This window comes from Trachemys scripta, chromosome 1 (genome assembly GCF_013100865.1).
Source record: "Trachemys scripta elegans isolate TJP31775 chromosome 1, CAS_Tse_1.0, whole genome shotgun sequence".
In the NCBI taxonomy this organism is placed as follows: domain Eukaryota; kingdom Metazoa; phylum Chordata; order Testudines; family Emydidae; genus Trachemys; species Trachemys scripta.
Window position 1 is genome coordinate 21,950,722 of NC_048298.1, and position 23,442 is coordinate 21,974,163.

The window sequence follows — 23,442 nt, forward strand, 5'->3', positions numbered from 1 at the left end:
CTGTCACCCGCTGGCTCCCCCGGCCGCCTGCTCCAGGGGTTGCTGCCCCTTCCCCATCCCCAGGCCGGGTGGGGAGGCTGCAGCTCCCTGGGCCTCCCTTTCCTCCCCACCCAGCCCGCTGCTCTCCGCCTTCTCCCTGCCGTGCCAGCCAGCCTCTCTCTGGGTCTTCACTACCGGGTCAGGCTGGAGGCGAGCGTGATCAGCCACCCCCCTCCCTCCTCCAGCACACACAGCCCTGCCCCTCCTCCTGCTCCCCGGGCCGTCTCCATCCCTCCCTGCCTCCTCCCCACACCCCTCCCTCCTTCCCCGCCGCCAGTTACTGTACAACTAGTGCACACACACACACACACACACACACACACACACTCACTCACAGGGTCCCGGCTGCCGCAGCTGCCATGGATATCAGCTAAAAACACCCAGACAGACAGACTGACAGTCAGGGGCAGAGTCACCCCCACTCCCCACTTCTCCATCCTCCTCGCCACCCGGCGGCCACGGCTCCTGCGGTGCCAATCAGCCGGCCGGGAGCCGCAGCAGCCCCGGACCCAGCCCCCCCGACCCACCAGCCCCCGCCCCAAAAAGGAGCCAGGCTCAAGACCAGCACCCAGCACGCCAGGGAGACTCCGCCAGCCCATCCCCACTGCAATGTCCAAGGGCTTGAAGAAGAAAAGCCACTGGACGAGCAGGGTCCACGAGATTGTCCTAGGCAGGAACCAGGAGGGGCAGCTGGGCTTTGAGCTGAAAGGGGGCGCCGAGAACGGGCAGTTCCCGTACCTGGGGGAGGTGAAGCCCGGCAAGGTGGCCTATGAGAGCGGCAGCAAGTTGGTGCCGGAGGAGCTGCTGCTGGAGGTGAACGAGACCCCCGTGGCCGGGCTCACCATCAGGGATGTGCTGGCCGTGATCAAGCACTGCAAGGACCCCATCCGGCTCAAGTGTGTCAAGCAAGGTAAGGGCCGGCTGCGGGCTCCCTGCTGCTGCGCTGGGGAGCGGGGCAGGAGGGCACGGGGTGCAGAGAGGAGCGCGCCTGGGAAGGGGGGCGGCACAGGAGTGCCTAGGGCATGGGGTGCAATGGGGCGACGGAAAACAGCCGGCAGCCCCGTGGAACTTTGTTCTGGCAGTTTGACTCCCCGCCCCCGGGCAGGGTCCAGCACCTGCCCCCGGGGAGGATGCGAGGGGCAGCCCCGCCGCGTGTGCACGGAGGAATTAAATGTGCGTCAGTGACAGCCTGTCGCGTTTGCTGGGGCGCAGGAGGCGGCGAAAGTTTGCGAGGCCCCGAGCCGGGGCGCACAGGCACACACTGGGGTGCTGCAGACAGAGCCTGGGCCGGCGGTGGGGAAGCAGTGAGGCGAGCAGCGCCCCACACACACACGGAGCCGCACCACTGAGAGGGGGGAGAGGAGCCAAACATTGTGACAGGCGCTGAGGAACGATCGCGGCTGGGAGCATCAGCATCGACTAACCCACTGTGGCCATGCAGGGCACCAGCCTGTGCTGCGCAGCCAGAGGGGAGCCAAGGGGCTCTCGAGTGGTTTTTGGTCGTTCCTCGCGTGGTTCTTTAATATATAGAAAAAGTGGCCTGGAGGCTGAGTGTGGGAACTGGGTACCCCTAGCTCTGCTTGTCAGTGGGCGTGTTCCCCTGGAGGCAGTGACTTGCTGCTGCTTGTCAGGTCCTGGCACTCTCTTATGTCTCGTTATAGGAAAAGTCAGTCACTTTATCCCTGATGAAAACGATCTCCTGAGCCTGGGGAATGGGGATTTCATATCCTAACACCGGGGGGGGGGGGGGGGAAGGGTGCTTGCTCGCTGCAGGGACAGGAGAGACGTTCGAGGACAGAACCATAAACTTTAACCGGTCATCTGTTTCTCCTTTTGTATAGAGAAGTGCTGGAGTAGTGGCTTAACAATATTCCAGGGAAGTGAATAGGATTAAAGATGTTGGATTTTCTGTGTAACCTTCCCCCCCCCCCCTTTCAACTAAATTGGCTTGTAGGGAATGGTTAACAGAAGGTTTGGAACAAAGGTTTCTGCGACTCAGAGAAGGGTTTGTGGAGCACAGCAGCTGTAAGCTCCAGTGAGAACCAAGTTTATAAATGGTGCCGTGATGATGATGATGGTGTGTGTGTGAGTGAGAATACTGCAGTGGAAATAAGTTCAATACCAGTATTCTGTGTCCAAAAAGAGCAACCTTGGTACAGATTGGGAGGCATAATGGACAGCTCCATCAGCTGCCCCAGACACTTCCTTAATATAATTTTGCAGTTGAATTTCATCATTTTAATGTGTGGCCTATTTTTCACAGTGACTTCTATGAGCTTTTCAAATGCCTGAAAAACATTATTAGCCTGATCCAAAGTACATTGGTACATTAAGCTGGCACAGGGGTAAATGCAGAGTACAGCAGAGTATTGTAAGTCATATCTTGAAGGACAGAAACAGCAAGGAGACATAATAGTTGATGCAATAAGATGAGAAAGGGGAAAGAGTTGAATCAATTCTATCTTGTTATACTGGGTCGGCTTTGGGCTCTGAGTGCTAGGAAACCTGCTATGGTGTTTTAGTTTCTAAATAAATGTAATGTGAATTAGTCTTGCCTTGACTGGTTTGTTGTGATTTCAGAAAAGGAGAAGCACTTTTCATTGAGTTTAAATGTCCAAAAGGCAGAGGGATAAGTAAATATATCTTTATCTGATTTCAGTTAATACCTCTTTTTCCTTTACAGAAAAGCTTTAGGTAGTTTTCTCAATTAATTTTAGTTTTTGTTGTTTTCAGTTAATACATCATTATAGTACATGAAACAGTGTCTGTGTTCCACTTCCTCACCATTTTTCAAACTTTTTTTTTTTAGTAGAAGTGGTTAGTGATTCATTACAGTGTGTGCCATTTATAAAGATGTCCCTCAGTACACAGGTCAGTGACATGAGTCAGGACTTCAGTCTATTACTTGCAGTTCCTTGAATGAGATGCAGAAGGCTTGAGGTTCCAGATACATTTCATTTATTAGGACTTTCACTGCAGTCCAGTCATATACTACAGTTTTGGACAGGCTACTCAACACACTGACCAGACAACCTAGCTATATTCTTTGAAGTTCTAACCACTTGCCAGCTGGAATTAGCTCTCCAAGGTAATTCTCAGTTTTATGCTAGTCTATACCCTTTACCTGGGGACTCCTGCAAAGGGAGTGGCTTACAGGACACAGCTTCTTTATTAAAAAGGCCATTTTTGTTTATATTTTGCCAACTGGATCCTTGCACAGTGTATCTAGTCTCACTACTCTTCGGTTGAAGAACAAAGACATTATATATTAAATTTTCTCCCCCCAAATTACTTTTCCCAAGAGTGTTTTTCAATAGTGAGTAAGAAAGATGGGCAATAAAATTATTTATATATTTTTATAACTTTATTCTCTTTTTAATTATAAAACACCTTTAGTGTTCTGGAACAAGGTTAGTGAGACTATTATAATCATTGCTGCATAATTTATCAATGATAGCTCTGTAATTTTTTCAGTGCACATATTTAATTAAAATAGCCTGACCTTGAATGGACCATGTGACTTTGGCTTCTCTTTCAGAATAAATGCTGTCTTAGAGTGAAATCACAGTGAGAAATGTGCAGGTAGAACATTGCTATTTATAATGCGATATTAATGGGTCTTGTTTGTTTGAAAGTTTTTATAACTCAGCAATCAAAATTCACTGTTGGAGGAAATTTATGTATGACTAATTCAGTTTTACAGGCATTAGTTTAACTGTTTTGGAATTTCAGATGGGCAAAACTGCTTTACTGATTTGTGATTATTTATTTTATGCTTGGTTACTTAAACACATACAGTTTTGAAATGGTAAAAAAAGTCAAGCTTTTATCCCATTAGGAGGCTAAATATTTTTTTTAAAGTCCAAAGCATTAGCCCCCAAGTATTTCACATAGAAAAGAAGATCCTCTTAATGCAGAGTGCTACATATCATCGGGTGGGGCAAACCTCATGGAAAAATAGTTAGCAGTCATGGGACATGACCTTATGTTGAACATGGAGGTGTGGTCCACAATCCATAAGGAGTTTAATAGACAGAATTACTGCACAGCTTTGTACTGTGAAGATAAACACGTAAAAATTTCAGTGTGATAGCAACCATTATGGTTTATGTCCTATTAATAATAATCCACAGAATAAGTATTTGCTGGAGATTATTTACTATTTATTGTGCAACTTCTCCATTACGACCTTGTTGGTAGAACCATGATGATTCTGTTAAAAACATGTAACCCCTTTGGGGTTTAGAGAGCATGGCTCTTTAAATCTTTTTCCTAAGGGGAGGGGAGAGTAAGAAAAAAGGAGGGAAACTCCAGGGGGCAGCGCTGGAGCTCCAGGGAGGGGGAGAGGCAGCCTGCAGGCCCTGAAAAAGTAAAGCAGCAGAGAACCTGCCTGAAGCCTGGGAAGGACAGGGCCAATCGGGGACACCCCAGGACAGGAGCCAGGAGGAGCACTGTGCCAGGGAGAAATCGCCCCAGAAGGACAGGCCGGAGCTGGACCCAGTATCACTGCTGCCCAGAGCTGCATGGGGCTGTGAGTACTGGGGCTTGTGACTCTGCATTGGGGACAAGGAGGGAGGTTGCTAGCTAGTTAAGTGGGGAGGTGGTAGCTCTGTGTGGTTTTGCAGAGAGCGGCAGAAGAGGGCACCGGAGGGGTTTGTTGGGGGAAAGTTCACTGGCGCCGAAGACGACCAGGAGCACCCAAGACTCACCACTGGACTAGAACTTTGCTCAGGACTCCTGAACTCTGTGTGCAGACACATTGCTCAGTGTCTGCCCTTCCAGACTGTGCTACCACTGGGACTGTGGGGCCTTGGCGTGGATGCAGCCCTGTCTTACTGCTCCCCCTATATTTCCCCTTGTTGTTTTTCAAGTTCCTTTATTAACAATAAAAAATTATTATGAAGAGACCTTCCCCTCACCCCCAGTAGGATGAGTAGCCAGGTAGTGCACTGAGAAGATCCATAAGAGAGAACGAATGGTGTCCCCAACCCAACATCACTTTGTGGCCATTACTACAGCCTCCAGTTCCACAATAAACCTTGTGCCTGCACTAGGCCCCAACAATGGGATGGACAGGTCTCTTCCCTTCCTACATAAGGTGCCACCATCCCAATGGCGCTGGAACATTTTTTATAATGGGGATGTTGAAAGCCAGCTAACGATACTGTGAAGCAGTGGTCCCCAAACTTTTTACCTCGTGCCCCCACTTTCTTCTGTCCACACCCCTCCACCGCCAAGCTGAGGCTGGGAGCGAGGCCGTTGCTCCGGGAGGGAGGGGACATGGACAGAGGTAAGGGAGCCGAGGGTGAGGTCACAGCTGGGGGTGAACATGGGGCTGGCAGTCGGGACTTGGGTGCGAGGCCACGAGCAGAGCAGCCAGGCCTGGAGCAGAGCCCAGGGTGCAGGGTTGGGAGCAGAGCCCCTGGCGCGGACGTGCGGGGCCAAGAGCGGAGCCTCAGATGTCGACCTGTGGTGCTGCAGCACACCCCGGCACCCCTAGTTCCCGCGCCTACTCACCATCCTATTATATTTTTGACTTTAGTCAGAAAGCTGCTGTGTGCTGGGCTGCAGGAAATCCTCACACAACTCTGTCATCGGCTGGGAATCCTAGTTTCCCAACCCTCCACATAGCAGAACCACATTGGATGATCTGAAACCAGGAATTTCTGAACTCAGGGAGGACAGAGTAGATTTTGCCTTATAATTATTATTGCCTGTGACCACATTTCTGATTGGGGAAAAGCAATATTGGAATATTAAGGCAATCAAGTGATCTGACCAGCAGAACATTTCCAGTACTTTGTAATAACAGCTAACTGGTTAAGTGACTATAGTAAACAAAGTGATTAACTCAATAACAATTTGGATTCTTATTTTTATCTGTCTTTTGTTTTGCTTTTAAACTATCAAATTGATATCTAAACTTTAATCTGCAACTGCTTTAGCTCTTCAGTTCAGTGAAGCAGTTAAGTGCATGCTTAACTTTAAGCATAAGCTTAAATCCAATTGTAGTCAATGAGACTACAATGAGGAAGGAGACAATTGTCTGCTTAAAGTTAAGCATGTGTTTAAATGCTTTGCTGAAGAGAGATGGATTTAGGTACATTCTTAAATGGTTTGCTGAATTGGGGCCTTAGTTACTAAGAATAGCTTAGAGTGTAATAGGGTGATGGGGTTTTTTAAAATGTTTGTTAAAACTGTTCAGGATGTACAAACTTTGTTGTATTTCAAACTTCTGCTTTGGAAATCTTTTTCACATTTTTTTTAAAATGGACATTTTACACTTTTGATGCATGTTAAAAGTTAAGGAGTTAATATTTTCCTGACATAGATTTCTCCCTGCCCATTCTTCTTGATGAATATAATGTAGGGATTTTTATTGGAACTTCTTTGGTTACTTAAATGCTTGAATAAAAATGTTTCTAAGTTCATGAAAATACTGTGTAAATACATATTGACCTTGCTTCATGTTATTTCTCCCTGTGTTTCTATATATATTGCCTTTTTAAATGTAAAAACTGAAATAAGATTTCCTTCCACACATAAAGATCATTTTTATTGGGCCAGCTAATCTTTTTTTTTTGCTGGAAAATCACAGGTGTAATAAAGATTACATTAGTAATAAAAATCACAGGTGTAATAAAGATACATTAGTAATAAAAATTATGTGGTGTTTGAATAGCATGTACTACTTGAGTACAATAATGCATATCTATCCTTTGAAAAATATAGTACATTAAGATACTGTTTCTTCTACTTTAGAAAAAAGATCCATAACACTTTCGAATGTGATAGTCATACCTATTCGTCTGGTCTGCTCTTAAAAATATAATGTTTTTGAGTTAGGCAAATTCCAGGAATGAAATCCAAGAGTAGTCCTCTATCATTCTTGCACTTGTTAACCTCAGTTCAAAGTCCATAGAAGTTTAGGTGTCTGACTTCTGATTCAGAGGGGGGATATTTTGACAGCTATTTCCTCCTCAGATGCTCTCTATCGGTATTTTGTCGGCAAAAGTGCTGACAAAATACTTCCAGCTCTGCGAGCGGCATAAGCTTTGTCGGCAGGAACTGCCGCTTGCATCGGCAAAACTTTTGTCTTTTGTGGGGTTTTTTTATGTACCCGCAAAAGACAAACGTTTTGGCAACAACGTCGCAGTATAGACAAGCCCAGAGACTGGTGTTCCATGTCAGGAACTCTCTGCATGTATTGGAGATAGATCTGATGAGTGCAGTCCTGTGTCTCTGCTACTCAGTGGTCTTTAGGAGTTCCATGAATGAAGGGGCTATGACTTTCATGATAGTGGATAATTTCACAGAAAAATGGAACAGCTGAGACTCCAACTGCTATTTTTTGTTGCTTTGCTGAATTCCACTCAGTTAAGTTCAGGTCTCTTTTACACTGGTGTAACTGCTAATGCGATTGATGTCAAATTAAATTATGCTGGTGTGAGAGCAGAACTGGGCGTGAATTATTTCAGATACCCTAGAACTTCTACCTCTATTATTTCAGTAGCTATCAAAGAGGCACCAATTCCAGCTTCAATTTCAGTGTCCTTGAGCCTCTAACTTCCACGCTGTAGAGATGTGGAGCTCCTTGAGATGAAAAAATATCTTACTTAGCTAGTTTCTTGTATGCATCCTGGAAAAAGTACAGTTTTTGGAGGGACTTAAAAGAGGAGAGGGTAGTGGCCTTGTGGTCCAGAAGGGATATAGGGGGTGGTGTGGAAGAAATCATACAGGTGGTTGTGGGAGAAGCAGACAAATGAGGTTCTTGTTCTTTCCTTTATCATATTGGTATGAACTGATGAAAAATGAGGGGTGGGTGTCACTTTAGTAAGGAGGGAACTCTGTTTTTATTGAAGGTGACCTCAGAGCATTGATTTGGGGATTGACTGTTTTTCCTCTCTGTACTTACTGTTTGGGAGGGAGGGGGAGACACTCACCTCCATCCCACTTCTCACCACAAGTTGTTACTGGAGAATAATTGCAGAACTTAATCTTTGTTTCCCTAGGTACTTCACTCAGAATAACACTGCAGACCTGGCAAAAAAATCTTGTTTAGCTATATGGACCTCTCACTTCTGTAAACCAGGGGGAAAGGAATAATGTGATTGATTTTATTTGAGTTATATTGGTGTAAAAGTGGTGTAAGTAAGAAGAGAATAGACTCTATATGGAGATCCTTTCTCACATATATGTGTGCCTATAGGACCATCAGTTTAGTTTGAAGACTCCAACTAAATTATTATTGTTTAAATTATTTTGTCTTTCACAACATTGCGTTTAGAAGTGAATTTGGTTGTCGTATTAATAATTGGTGCATCCTTTTCATTAGTGGAAGCTGTCTCTTTAAGAATAGGATGGAACACTTGATTGTAGAGTCTATTTGCAAGAGACTGAGAGCAATGTTTAGGAGATATTGTGACTGTGTGTCCAGAGAGTAGAAATTGTATATTGCTGCTGGAAAGCCTTCTCAAAACGTAGCTTTGTTTATGGGTTCCAATCCAGGAGAGTCTCTAGAAAGGTTTTGATGTGTTCTGTCTATCTCAGGTACTTATGTATTGCTCATGACAGTAGTATCTGAACATCTCATAGTCTTTGTTATGCTCAAAACATCTCTGTGGGGTGGGGAAGTACTGTTATCCCCATTTTACAATTGGGGACTGAGGCATTAAAGGTATTTAGGTGCCTCAAGATGCAGATTGGTGCATCGTGGGATTTTCATTGATTTCAGTGGCAGTTAGGGACCTGGGCAATTTTGAAAATACCACTAGGCATCAATCTACATCTTAAGGTGCCTAAATATATTTAAAATTCTGGCCTTAAGTGACTTGCCTGAGGTCACACAGGAAGTCTGTGGCAGAATAGGGAACTGACATATTTATATTGACCTAATCCCCCATTTAGACAGCGCTAGGTTGGTGGGAGAGCTTCTCCCACTGACATAGCTACTGCCTCTTGAGGAAGTGGATTAACTAAGCCAACAGGAGAGCTCTCTCCCATCAGCTTGGCGCAGCTGCATCGGTACAGGCACATATCTCAGGAATGCTCAGATCCAAGCAGGCTCTGAGGTTATAAGGCCGGGGGAGATTCCATCTCTGTGCAGAGGGCCAGCATGAGGACTATGCACTTGTTAGGTCTCTCTTAAATCCTCAAAATTAGGAATTCAGTGGGATTTAAATTGTGCTGGTCACATTCACCACCCCTGAAGATCATTACTCCCTCCCTATCAGTTCCAGCTGCCTAATGAGAATTTTGTTCTTATGGGGTCAAGGTAATTTGTCCAATATCACAGACCCTGTCCTGTGAAAAACGGACTCAGAGGAAATATGCACTGAAGTCATAATGCAGGGATAGGGTTTTTCCCAACTGACTGACAGTCAGTGATCCAGGGAAGAATTTTTAAATTGATATCTCTTTGGCTCAGCATGGAGTCCTAGCTAGTCACTTTTTTCTTTTTTTTTTTTTAAATAAAGCTCAGAACTAGAGCAGCTTGAGGACAAAAGAGAAAAACTAGAAGTTGATTTTGCAGTTGTCACTAGCAACCATAGTAGATTAATAGAACAACTGGAAAAATTACAAGGAGCATATAATGGGCCAGATTATCCACTCTGTTATACCAGCAAAAGCCTGTGTAACTTTGTTAAAGTCAATAGAGTCAAATTGGTATCAAACTGTTGTTACAGAGTGGAAATTCAAGCCCCAATGTATCTAATATATAGAAAAATGGTGCCAATTGCCTTTAATCTATCCAGATATTTATATCACACTCATTTATATCTGAGCACCTAATTGCATTGCTTAAACTAAACCGCAGAATATTACTTTTCTGCATTTTCTACAAAAAGAAAATCCCTGCGGCTTTGGGGAATGTGGGGAAGTTTTAGGAAGCATTTTCTTTGTATTTCTGTCAATCAGTTAGAAAATGGATTTCTTAAATGAATTAATGTGCATATTTCCTTGTATCAAATAAGACATATCTACTCCTGGGCAAAATTTTATAAAGCACATCTAGCTTCTGTCTGCAAAAGCAGGCATGGGACCAAAGGAAAACTCCTTTTCACCACATGTCGTTTCTGCAATATAGAAGTTGAGCTCCCTTTTTACGGTCAGATTGGCAGCTGAAGAGGTGCGCTGTACTTAGCTTAGCACTGTGGTATTAAAGTATATGAAAGTTTTGTCTGAAACTTGTTATAGATACACTCACTGAGCCAGTTCATTAGCTGGTGTTGGTTGGCATGGGTCTGTTGAATTCAATGGAACTATGACCATATATGCCAGCTGAGGATCAGGTATGCTATTATAGATACCAGAGCCATAACTATGCACTTTGGCGCCTTGGGCAAGCAGGTATATTTGCGCCACCTACCAGAGGCGATGCATGTGGGGGGGAGTATGCAGGGTCACATGCTCCCCCCTGATTTTTTTGGTTGCGCCTCCCCCAACCCAGACAGGCTGGGTGGCCTGCTGACTTGAGTCAGGGGTGGAGGTGGCGCTTCCTCCCTGAACTCCACTGCGTGGGCCTGGTCCCATAGGCGGAGTTTGACTTCTGTTTTTGGGGGGCATAGGGCTTAATAAAAATGTTTGTGGATAGAGAATATGGAAGTTAGACACACATGTGTGTGTATGTGAAGTGGTTTCACGTTCACCCAATCACAGAACAGAGACAATGTGGTATGATTTATCTGACCATTCCTTATTGAATAACACATCTTGATTTTTGAATTTTGGGCAACCCAGAATGCAAACATTAGGACAAGATATCTGTTGAATAAATGGGAGGAAATTATGATCTGCCTGTCTCTATCCCATAAATAGAAAAACGTGTCTCCATTTGCTGAATAAGTTATTCATTGAACTCTTGCAGGCTCTGGAGCGCCGGGACTGGTATACAATTTTTGGGGGGGGGAGGCAATGCCCTTGGATGCTTCCCTGCAATCTCTGCACAGGCTGGTCCCACCGACCTCCACTGTGCCCAATTTTTTCACCCCCATGTACTTATGAGCCCTGGGCGGCTGTCCCATTCACCCCATCCTGGTTATGGCCCTGATAGATACAAGGGCCTGCTTCTTATTCACACTAAGGGCTTGTCTACACTTGAAACGCTACAGCTGCATCTCTGCAGCTGTGCCACTGGTTGGCTTCAGTGTAGACACCACTCTTCCTGATGGGAGGGGTTCTCCCATCAGCATAGGTAATCCATCTCCCCGAGAAGTGGTAGCTAAATCGATGGAAGAATTCTTTTATCGACCTAGCAATCTACACTGGGGGTTAGGTCGGCTTAACTATGCTGCTCAGGGGTGTGGATTTTTCACTCCCCTGAGAGACATAGTAAAGCTGACCTAATTTTCTAGTGTAGACCAGACCTTGGTCATTGCAAATGTAAATCACACCCACTTTAAGGCCCCTTTACACTGCCGAAATGATGCCTTAGTGAGAAAGAGAATCAGGCCCTTTGTAGTTTATCCTGTGTCGTATTTTTTATAAGAATATCTAGCAGTATATTTTGTCTCATCGGAAGTATGTTACAAACTTAATCAAATTAAAATAAAATCTATACCTGCACATCATATAAGTGCACTCTTTCTGGACTGAAATCCACAGCAGCTGTTTAATAGCTTACAGAAGTACTACACAACAGAATAGGACAGGAAGTGGAGAACACATTATCCACTTAAATTGTTAGGGGATTTTGGTTAGGCTGAGTGTAATAATTCAGGTAATTCCCTGCAAAGCTACAACATTATCCTTCTTCGGATCCCGCCTTAAAACTCACCTCTGCCTTGATACCTACAATACAGTGGTCAATGGCTAGATAATTGGTGTGTTATGACTATTAAGCATTCTGTTATGTTAACCATGATCGTTTCACTGTTACTTTGCCCTTCCTCCCTCCACCCATGTTTGTTGTATCCACCTGTTGTCTCTGATCATGCACTAAAATTAAAAATTCTTTGGGGCACAGACTACTTTTTTATTACAGTAGTTAGTATAATGACTCTTATTTGGGGTCTCTAGCTGCCAAAGCAACACAAATAACAATAATAAATCAGGATTAAGCCACAACCCTATTTTTTAATGAAACATTTTTAACTGGGAACATTCTATACCACATTAGCCTGGTCTACACTAACAAGCTTTAAAACCGATACTTACTACTGGTGCAGATATACTGGCAGAAGCTGTACTATAGACAGAATTTGGGCGGTATGGTTAGAAACTAAAGGAAAAAATGCCTAAGTCCTGGCTACACCGAGCTTCCACCATTGCTACCCATGGTTGAGCTCCCCTTGCAGTGAATTACAGCTATGAATATTGCTGGTATAAGTGTAACACTGACAGACCCCGGTTGTTGGCAGGCAGGATCGAACTTGGGGCCTCTGGATTTTAGTGCATGAACCTCTCTACCACATGAGCTAAAAGCCAGCTGCCTGTTAGTTAAGGCTGTAGAGCAGACTCATTTTATCTCTTTCTCTTTAAGTGGTATCGATGCCACTAGATGGGACAGAACCCAGAAGGTGTGTGGGTTACATAAGTGCAGCCTGTTGGAAGGACCCTTCTCTGTAACATATATTGTTTGAACATTTCCTGAACAGTTCAGTTTTTCCTCTATAGTTTATCTGCTTCATTTACTTGTGAAAAGCCATTTTCCCCCCTTGTCAACTTTTAAAAGAACTGTAGGAATTTCTGATAAGCCAGTATAAAGAGTTGTTTCCAAACTCACTCTGTTTTGGTCATCTTCCAGTAAAAATAGCATAAAAAGATTTCAGGGAAAAAATGCAATGCAGCCCTGGAAGCTGTGTTGGGAAAATAAAGGAAAATCAAGATATTATTTTTCTTTTATTAGTTTTCAATAAGGTTTGCTAGATTTGTGATTACATTGAATGTTTGTGTTATTCATATGAAGGTGGGATACTGAAATAATTGTAGTTAATTCAGAGCCACTGAGCACAAAGATTTTTGAAATGCTTTCTGTAAATATCTACTGGAGATATTGGAATTTTTTGACCAGACTTTACTTTATGAGGCATTGTAGCTGTTTTTTTAATGGCAGTAACATTAATGTGCAAGCATGTAAAAGTCTGAGGAAATAAAAAGCAAGAGAGTATATCCTGTATGTGAGCAAAGAGCGCCAGCTTTTGCTGTTCTTCAGATCTCATGGCCAAGTAGGTTCAGCTTGGTCAGTTGAAGACTTCCAAACAACTAATTGCTGCAGAAATTGGTGAAGTTGGTGAATAGAGGGTGGCAGTCTTCCCTCTGAATTTATATGGGTAGGATTGGCAGAATTTCATTTATATTTTTTTATAATTTTGATAGATAATATTAATGTTTATTTTTAAACATTTTTTCAATGTTTATCAATTGAAATTTTCATAGTTGTGGGAAATTATGGGGGGGGCAGACAATAACAATTTAATGAGCATTGAGAAGAAAAATGGTAAAGCTTTATAATCATTTAAACACAAATTGTCAACATCACATGCAAAATATCAAAGTAAATACTCTTTACATCAAACCTAATAAGTTCTCAAGCAGCATTTTTCTTATTTTGTCTGTTTGTAAATTTAGATACTGGGTAATTATTGATGGAAATGTTTTTTGTTGGTTTGTGTGTTTATGGGAAATTGACATTTACCAACATTTGCCAATAAAAATCTAATCCTTCCAAGCCTATATATGGGTGCTAAGGAATGTGCTACTGGGGAAGCTGAGTTGCAGATGAGGTATGAAAACAGCGGTCTTTACATCTGTGTCTCTAGGCATCTATATTGTGCTCATTATAGTGATATCTGAAGAGCTTCCATATTCTAAAAAACGTACACAAGATGATGTAACTGAAGATTCCATGATACTTCTTATAGCTTGTTAACCTTGGTGTCATGGCCAAATTCCAATAAATTTCAATCCAAGAAATTATGTTTTGCCTGCCCTCATTCTTTCTGGAGTCTCACTCATATGGTATTCGTCTTCACTTCCTAATATAATCTGATATATATTGCTTCTAAGAGGTGCTAATAAATTGCTATGTTTCCCCACAAAAGACTGCATTTTGGCCATGGATAAGGGTATAGTTTGTATAACATCTTAAATCTGTTAAACTCTCTGGGATGAGAGGAGCTCTCTAAAAGTGAGTTATCATTAGGATTAGAATTGTGCTTCTCCAATACAATTGTTTAGTGTTCTTTTTCTAGTCTTGAAAAGAAATTAAGCCATCTCTGAGGGCATTCACTATATTATTAGTATATTATGGTGGTGTCTACAAACCCTAGTTGAGATTGGGTCCCATTGTGCTTGCACTGTACGCACACTTAATGAGAAACAGTCCCTGCCCCAAAGACATTACAGTCTAAATAAATGGTGGGAGGGATACAGAGGCATGGCGAGGTGAAGTGACTTGCCCAAAGTGCCACACCAAGTCAGTGAAACTGCCAAGAATAGACCCATGTCTCCTGACTGCTAGTCCGGTGCCCGATGCACTAGAACACACTGCTTCCTCTATAGAGGGGGAGGGATAATTCAGTGGTTTGAGCATTGGCCACCTAAACCCAGCATTGTGAGTTCAATCCTTGAGGGGGCCATTTAGGGAACTGGGGTAAAAATCTGTCTGGGGATTGGTCCTGCTTTGAGCAGGGGGTTGGACTAGATGACCTCCTGAGGTCCCTGATATTCTATGATAAATGTAATGAGATTGTATTTTTGACAGTATTTTCCATTAAATCTGGTTTGGATTTATTCTCATCTTCAGATGGTTTCTTTGGCTTTTAAGGATGGAGGGTCAAAGTAGGCACCTCTCCACTGAAGTAAACATACACTTATACCAAAGGTTGCACTGGGTCTTGAATCTCTAAAGAAAAGACTCTTGTGCATTGGTCACCAGGAATCCTGCTGACTGCCAGAGTAAAAGATTTTTATAGGTGCTTAATTTTAATCACTTTCCTTCAGTGACGAATCCCAGATACAATTTACTTTTCTTGTAAACCAAAAGCTTTATCAGTAACGCAGCAGGGCCACCATGCAGTGACTTGTACAGATGAAAGTGTGCTAAAGAATGTGTTCTCCCAAAATAAATTGCATTGTAGAAATATATTGTAAATAGTTAAGTGTGGGAGTCCCAAGTAACATAAATGAGAGGTTTAATCTAAAAATAAGATACCTAGAATTGGAGGAAGTACAGAGAAGGGCAACAAAAATGAGTATGGATGAATATGGAACAGCTTCCAATAAGGAGAGATTAGAAAGACTGGGACTATTCTGTTTAGAAAAGAGATGACTAAGGACGGATATGATAGAGGTCTATAAAATCATAAATCGTGTGCAGAAAGTGAATAAGGAAGAGTTATTTTCCCCTTCAGATTACACAAGAACCAGGGGTCACCAATGAAATTAATAGGGAGCATATTTAAAAAAATCATAAGGAAGTAGTTCTCCACACAACACACAGTCAACCTGTGAATCTCATTGCCTGGGGATGTTGTGAAGGCCAAAAGTATAACTGTGTTGAAAAAAGAATTACATACCTTCATAGCCAAGATGGTCAGGGACGCAGCCCTATGTTCTGGGTGTCCCTAAACCTCCCAACTGCCAGGAGCTGGGACTGGACGGCCAGGGATGGATCACTTGGGAATTGCTCTGTTCTGTTCACTCACTTTGATGCATCTGGCAGCAGCCACGATCGGAAGACAGGATGCTGGGTCTGGATTGACCATTGATCTGATGCAATATGGCCATTCATATGTTCTTAATTTGTATTTGTTTTTAGTGCTGGTGGAAAAATAAGTGAAACTCATTCATCACTACTATACAGGCTTGTATTGAACTTCTACTAGCCCATTGAAGTGGCCTGAGAGAGACACACTGTACTGTAACTTTTTAAAAAAAAAAAGTTTATTTTGGAAATATGATCAGCTTTACAATCTATCACCACAAGCACTAAGGCAATCCGGAGCCTAAGGCACACCATGACATGGCTCTTTCCTTGTGGCCATTCCCTCCCACCCCACACACTCACACTTGGGCAATAGGCCCTCCTCCTCAGAGAGAAAGGAAAAGTGGCATGGAATCCTCTTCCCACCCCCAAACAGGAATGGGGCTCCCCTCCTCTGGAGCACTGGGGCAGCAGCAAGGATCTCCTGCCCTGGGTGAGGCTGGGATGGAAGTGGGGGGGCATGGGGAATATCTGCTTGGGTGAGTGGGAAGCCCAGTAGAGCTGTGTTCAACACACCGTGTGTGAACACCTTGTGTAAGACCATCAAATCCTTCTCCCCCTCTGGTCAGGGTCTCTAGCTGGAAAGAGCTACGGGTGGGGAAAGGATTTGCCTAAGAAATAGTTGTTCCTCAGAGTGGCTGGGTGTGTCTTCTGTTTCATGGGGAAAACACTGCATAACGTTTGTGTGTAAATTCAGTGGAGGTTCTGCAATCACAATGCAGGTCAATTGTTTGCATGTTCCTTCTTTCAAAGCCTCCGTTCTTCTAGAACAATGAACTCCCCTTTGTATGAGATGCACTCAGGCTAGGTCCGCACTACCCGCCTGATTTGGCGGGTAGAGATCGATCTTCTGGGATCGATTTATCGCGTCTCATCTGGACGCGATAAATCGATCCCAGAAGCACTTCCCCGTCAACTGCGGAACTCCTGCTTGCCAAGAGGAGGAAGCGCTGTTGACGGGGGAGCTTGCCTGCGCCGCGTGGACCTGCAGTAAGTAAACTTAGTTCAATCTAGGAAACGTCGACTTCAGCTACGCTATTCTCGTAGCTGAAGTTGCGTTTCCTAGATCGATCCCCCGCCCCAGTGTGGACCAGCAGTCAGTTATTAAAATGCACCATTGCTATGTGTTTTAAACAAAACAGGCACAATTCTTCTGTGTAATGTATGGTGCAAACTACAGTGTACCAGATCTTCATTTGACAAGCAAATGATAATGGAAACTTTACATTTCCATAGTGCCCTTTAGCCCGGAACATGTTACATTAGTTAACAAACTGAAGTCCTGCTCCTGAAGTTGATTGTGTTTGGGTGCACCACTGTGCCTGCACGCAGCCTCGTTGACTTCAGTGGGGCTCTCAGTCATTGGCAGAAATGCACTGGGATCTACTACATGATACTTTAGTACAGGAAATGTATAATACTTTGTTGGCTCAATATTGCAGGGGAATTTAGCTAGGCAGGAAGTAGTTACCTGAGATGGAACATGGCTAGGACACCAAAGCTACCACTCTCTACTCCTGTGAAGAGGATAGTAGTAATGGTATCATAGCTTTATATCTCCTCTGAAAGCAGTACAGTGCCCCCTACCGCACTACAGGGCACTGGATAAGCATGAGTCCGAGGGATGAGTGCACCTACTCAATCACCAACACCAGCTCCTTCCTGCTCTGAGTTGCTGCTTGGAGATGTTCCCACCAAGAGGTGACCCCATCTCATTCTGTTTATCTTCTGGGATCTGATGGATCACCAAATGTGCATGGCATAGCTATGAGTCAAAAACGTATGCTCATGTTTACTCATGTTTTGCCTTAAATCAGTGCTGTGTGATCACTGCTGAGAGGTGATGCCTACTCAGACACAGGAACAGCCTCTGTGATTACATAGCCCAAGAGGTTTTATGGGTGTCCAGCTACAGAGAATGCTGTCTCCTGCATGCAGCCCAGCGGCAGGGAGTGTGGACTTGCAGACCATGGTTTACACAAGGCATTTGCTGAGAGACTGCAAAACAAAGTTAAAAAAAAACAACATTTCATTCAAGCTTTCAATCCAAGAATTGTTCCTTATTTTTTATTTTCCTGTTACCGTGTTTCCCTCTTACATGTAGGTCTGGTGAATTTACAGTAACCTTCTAAAAAAATGTATAGAGGATGATAGATTATTTTACACACACCAAATTTGCCTCTCATCTTTTGCTTCCCAGACGCTTTACAGTGCTGACCTAAAGAGCTCTTTGCTCTCACATGTTGCATCATGTCTAAAATGTAGCTTGAAAGCTCTTTGGGGCAGAGTCTCTTTCTTTCTTTTTATCTGCTTGTAAAGCACTAAGTGCATTTCTGGGGCTCTGTGTAATTAACAAATATCCTTATTACTCTAAAACTGAATAGTCAATTTGATGAAGACCATTCATATTTTTAATCTTCTTCCGAAGTAACTTCCCACCTCGGCTTCTCTTGGTCACATAAACTCTCTGTTTCACTGCCTCGTTCATCATCTCTGCTGCTAATCCCAGCTCCAAATATAGGGCTTGGTCCTGAGAGGTGCTATGCACCCTAAACTTCCATTGAAGAAATATACATGGCCAGTGTTCTGTACCTTTCAGGATCAGGCTCATACAAAGTAATTTGTTAACATGCATTAGCCCAGTGGCGTTCCCAGGCAAAATTGCCAGTGCCTAGTTGCAAGTGCCTGTCATCACCAGAAATGCTCCATAAGCCTTCTGAAGGCTACTCCTGGCTTTGTGGGCTGTGTAGTGGCATGTTAGCGTTTTGCAGTTGCTTATGAGTGCTCCATTCCTAGGGATAGCCATACCTGGATATTTTTATTCTTTAGTTGTGGTGTGCAATCTTCTTTTGACTGATGTTCCTTTGAAACACCATAAGTCTGGCTTTTTCAACAATTGACTAGGCCTTGTATTTGCTTGCAAAGCACCTGCAACAACATGGCATTTCTGTTTCCCACACATCAAGCAAATCAGCCACGAATTACACATCCATGCCTATTTATGCCTCACTGGTTGGAAAGACATAATTTCACATGTCCCATTGAGTCTTGCTTTGTTTTGCTGTGCCAATATCAACTACTCAGTGCAGTTTCATACAAGTATTATCAAGTATTCAATGGAGTGCAGATTATTTTATGTTTCCGTAGCAGGTAGTTGTCGATTGTTTGCATTTCTTACATCAGCGTGTTAGCATTGAGACCCCATAGAGTTGGAGCTTGTTTTGAAGATTAAACATAGCTGAACATTCATACTTACTTGAGCCATCCACAAGCAATGCCTGTAACTTAATACTGTCTTTGTAAGTTGCAGAAAATTTTGGATGAACTTGGTTTTAAGGAAAGGCTTTAAGCTATTCCCTTAAATAATTCATTATACACACAAGGAGCTTCCTTGGCTAACAAATGTAAGTGAGGAAGGAGAGTGGAGCTGATTTAGGTAGGAAAGGGGAATGTAGAACTAAGAGTGGAACATGGAATGAATAATTCTACTGAATTGCCTAAAGGGATATGTAGTATTTATCAACCTATCACAGTGGACTAGCACTGTATATCAATACTTTGCCTAACATTACTTCTTTTCAGACTACACATCCTACCAGCCTGTTAAAGCTGTTTTGTTGTCATGCCTCTTCCACTAAATTCAAGCACAGCTGGCTTAGCCATTTAAGGAAATAAACCTACGAAGCTTTAGTAGAAGACTGTACGTACTTGTGAATCTGTAGAAGCAAAGGGCTTTGGCAAGGCTACACCCACAGATAAGTTACAGTAACTTTGGGACTTGGTTTAAACTGATAGAAGCCAGGAATTTGTGAGAGAAGGCTGAAAATCTGTCTTCACCTATCTCATATCTTATCTAAAATCATTTGCTGCTGTAGTTGCCCTCTGACATAGGGCAATGCTGTGTCAGTACTGTGGCACAATAGACTAAAATTCTGCTGTTATATCAGTGTGTAACTCCTCTGATTCCACTGGAATTCCAGTGGATTCACATTAATGTAATTCAGACTAGTATTATGTATTACAATGAGCTGACATTGTGCTCAGCACTGTACTGATATAAATTCCTACTCATGCAGCTTACAGTCATAGAATCATAGAATAGAATATCAGGGTTGGAAGGGACCTCAGGATGTCATCTAGTCCAACCCCCGGCTCAAAGCAGGACCAATCCCCAACTAAATCATCCCAGCCAGGGCTTTGTCAAGCCTGACCTTAAAAACCTCGAAGGAAGGAAATTCCACCACCTCCCTAGGTAACCCATTCCAGTGCTTCACCATCCTCCTAGTGAGAAAGTTTTTCCTAATATCCAACCTAAACCTCCCCCCCTGCAACTTGAGATCATTACTCCTTGTTCTGTCATCTGCCACCACTGAGAACAGCCTATCTCCATCCTCTATGGAACTCCCCTTCAGGTAGTTGAAGGCTGCTATCAAATCCCCCCTCACTCTTCTCTTCTGCAGACTAAACAATCCCAGTTCCCTCAGCCTCTCCTCATAAATCCAAAAGCCTGATCCTGTAAGAACTCCATACATCAAACACCTTAAGACTGGGATTTTCAAAGGAGACTGAGGGAGTTAGGCACCCAATTTCAATGAATTTCAAAGAGATCCCGGCACCTTTGAAGATCCTAGCCTAAGCCATTAAGTTCCACATAGGGGCCTCAAATTAGGAAAATTCAGCGCAGACTCATCCAACACACAATAGAGAATCCAAAAAGGTATGTTTCCAAAAGGTGTTTTTAATTGCCTTGGTGTATTCTCGTTAGTGGATTATTAGTGAAAAGGTCACTTCAGTGAGGGAAAAATGGAGTGTTCAACTCAACTCTGAATTTCTTGTTTAGCTCAATGGAATGGTGCCAGATATAAGAAAGGGCAGAATTTGTGCCTTGATGTTGTTTTAACATTCCCCCCCCAAGTTAATTGATTTATTTTAATGTGAAATAAATCTCTCCTTTGAGAATTTATGCGATCCTTGGAATAGGCACCATCTTTCTGTTCTGTGTTTGTACAAGCTTACAGTCTAATGTTAATAAGGTGTCATAAGGAGTGAAGATATCAAATCATGATTAACAAGGACAGAAAATGTTAAAGTTCTCAGGAGAGGGTTTCTTGTGATTTGGTAGTATAAAGGTATTTAATCCAATACAATATATTTAAAGACTTTAAAACAGATGATTATTAACCCAACAGAAGGTTGTTACAGTCCATTATGTCATTGACTGTAAAAAGACTTTAAAATGCCAGATTTCTTGTCATCCTTCAAATCACTTATTAATATACTGCTTATGATCTTTTCCCGTGAAATAATGTGCAATTGCATCCAGTGTGCAACTGTTTTTTCCATTTATAACTTTCTATTTTTAAAAACCGTATTTTTAACTGGGATATTTTTAGGTAAATGTTAATGTAAAGTACACAGGTCTATATGTTTTGGGTGTGGTTGGTTATATAAAGATAAGAACAAAGATGTATATAGTGCAATATTGTTATTCTTAACAGTATATCCAGCTACTAGATGCAGTAGTGTTATATACATAGGTGTTTGGCACAGTTGTTGTTTTACACCGATAGGTCCACAAATAGTTGTCAGTAGTTTTTAAACACTGATTGTTGGTTATTTAGTAGATTTCTGATACTTGAGAAAGGAAGGGAAGGATGGACTTGTGGTGGAGGCATCAGCCTAGGACCCAGGAGATCTGGACTCAGTTAATTTCTGCAAAGACCTTGGGCAGGTCACTTGGGCCAGATTTTTAAGATATTTAGGCACCCAAAGATTCATAGGACTGGAAGGGACCTCGAGAGGTCATCTCCTGCAGTCGTGCCAGGAGTAAATATTATCTAGAGCAGTGGTTCTCAAACTTTTGTACTGGTGACCCCTTTCACATAGCAAGCCCCTGAGTGCGACCCCCCCTTATAAATTAAAAACATGTTTTTATATATTAAACACCACTATAAATCCTGGATGCAAAGCGGGGTTTGGGGTGACCCCCCCATGTAATAACCTCAGGACGCTCTGAGGGGTCCCGACCCCCAGTTTAAGAACCCCTAATCTAGAGAATCCCTGACAGGTGTTTGTCTAACCTGCTCGTAAAAATCTCCAATGATGGAGATTCCACAATGTCATTAAGCAATTTATTCCAGTGCTTAAGTATCCTGACAGGAAGTTTTTAATAATGTCCAACCTAAACAGCCCTTGCTGCAATTTAAGCCATTGATTCTTGTCCTATCCTCAGAGGTTAACAAGAACAATTTACCTCCCTCTTCCTTGTAACAGTCTTGAAAATGTATTTGAAAACTATTACCATGTCCCCCCTCAGTCTTCTCTTCTCCAGACTAAACAAACCCAATTTTTTCAATCTTTCCTCATAGGTCATGTTTTCTAGACCTTTACTATTTTTTGTTACTCTCCTTTGGACTTTCTCCAATTTGTCCACATCTTTCCTGAAATGTGGTGCCCAGAACTGGACACAATACTCCAGGTGAGGCCTAATCAGCACGGAGTAGAGTGGAAGAGTTACTACTCATGTCTTGCTTACAACACTCCTGCTAATACATCCCAGAATAATGTTTGCTTTTTTTGCAACTGTGTTACACTGTTGACTCATTGGTGTCTAGTGAGATGTTCTGAAGCACCTGGGTGCCAAACTGCCTATCTCAAATCCCAGTAGGCACCTTTCTGCATCTTTAGGCACCAAAATACCATTACAATTCTGGCCTTAATCTCTCTGACTCAGTTCCCCGTCAGTAACATTAATAACAATATAACACATTATACAAATAACAGTTTCCACAAGGGGGTTGTGAGAGTAAATTAATTAAAGAATGCAATACATTCAGGTGCCACAGTGATGAGGGCCATGTCAGTACGTAGAGAGATGTAGTTGTTAATAATTGAGTATGGGTCTGATCCTTCAATACTGAAGTCAATGGCCAAACTCTCATTAATTTCAGTGATGCTGAATCAGGCTCTATAAACAAGAACAGGCATTGTGGGACACCTCCTGGAGGCCAATTGCAGCGCCGTAATCGCCACGGTGTCTACACTAGCACCGCAGCGCTGTAGCCCCGGCACAGAAAGCTGTACGCCTCTCATTGGGGTGTTTTTTTTAAAGTGGTACAGTTGTGCGGTTTCTGTGCACTAAGTGGCTTGGCAGTGTGTACACCTTGGGAGTTACCGTGCAGAAAGCTGCTTTAGTGTGCAGAAACTTGCCAGTGTAGACAGGACCTAAGAGATAGCCCACAGTGTGGTTTTAGCTCAAGGTTATTGTTGTCTCCTTGGTCTTTGTGTATTATAAGTAACTCATTGGCTCTTATCAGTCTTGTGACAATATCCCAATCAAAGCTGTGAACTTTTCTATGTCTTGTATTTCTCGTTTTCTTTAGCTACATTAAAAAAAAGAGAAGACCTTCTGGCACCTTAGAGACTAACAAATTTATTTGGGCATAAGCTTTCATGGGCTAAAACCCACTTCATCAGATGCATGGAGTGAAAAATACAGTAAGCAGTATATATATTACAGTACATGAAAAGATGGGAGTTGCCTTACCAAGTGGGGGGCCAGTGCTAATGAGGCCAATTCAATCAAGGTGGAAGTGGCTTATTCCCAACAGTTGACAAGAAGGTGTGAGTGTCAACAGAGGGAAAATTACTTTTTGTAGTGACCCAGCCACTCCCAGTCTTTATTCAGGCCTAATTTG

General features: G+C 42.9%; 1 protein-coding gene across 11 annotated transcripts in view; it reads left to right on the plus strand.

Moving 5' to 3' along the window:
- Nucleotides 1–353: 353 nt before the first annotated feature.
- Nucleotides 354–23,442, plus strand: part of MAGI2 (membrane associated guanylate kinase, WW and PDZ domain containing 2) — a 1,117,725-nt gene continuing 1,094,636 nt past the window's right edge. For all 11 annotated transcript variants that reach the window (XM_034765732.1, XM_034765767.1, XM_034765757.1 and 8 more), the window contains exon 1: nucleotides 354–949. In XM_034765732.1, the coding sequence (XP_034621623.1) occupies nucleotides 649–949 (301 nt within the window). In that variant the 5' untranslated portion in view covers nucleotides 354–648. The remainder of the gene's footprint in view (nucleotides 950–23,442) is intronic.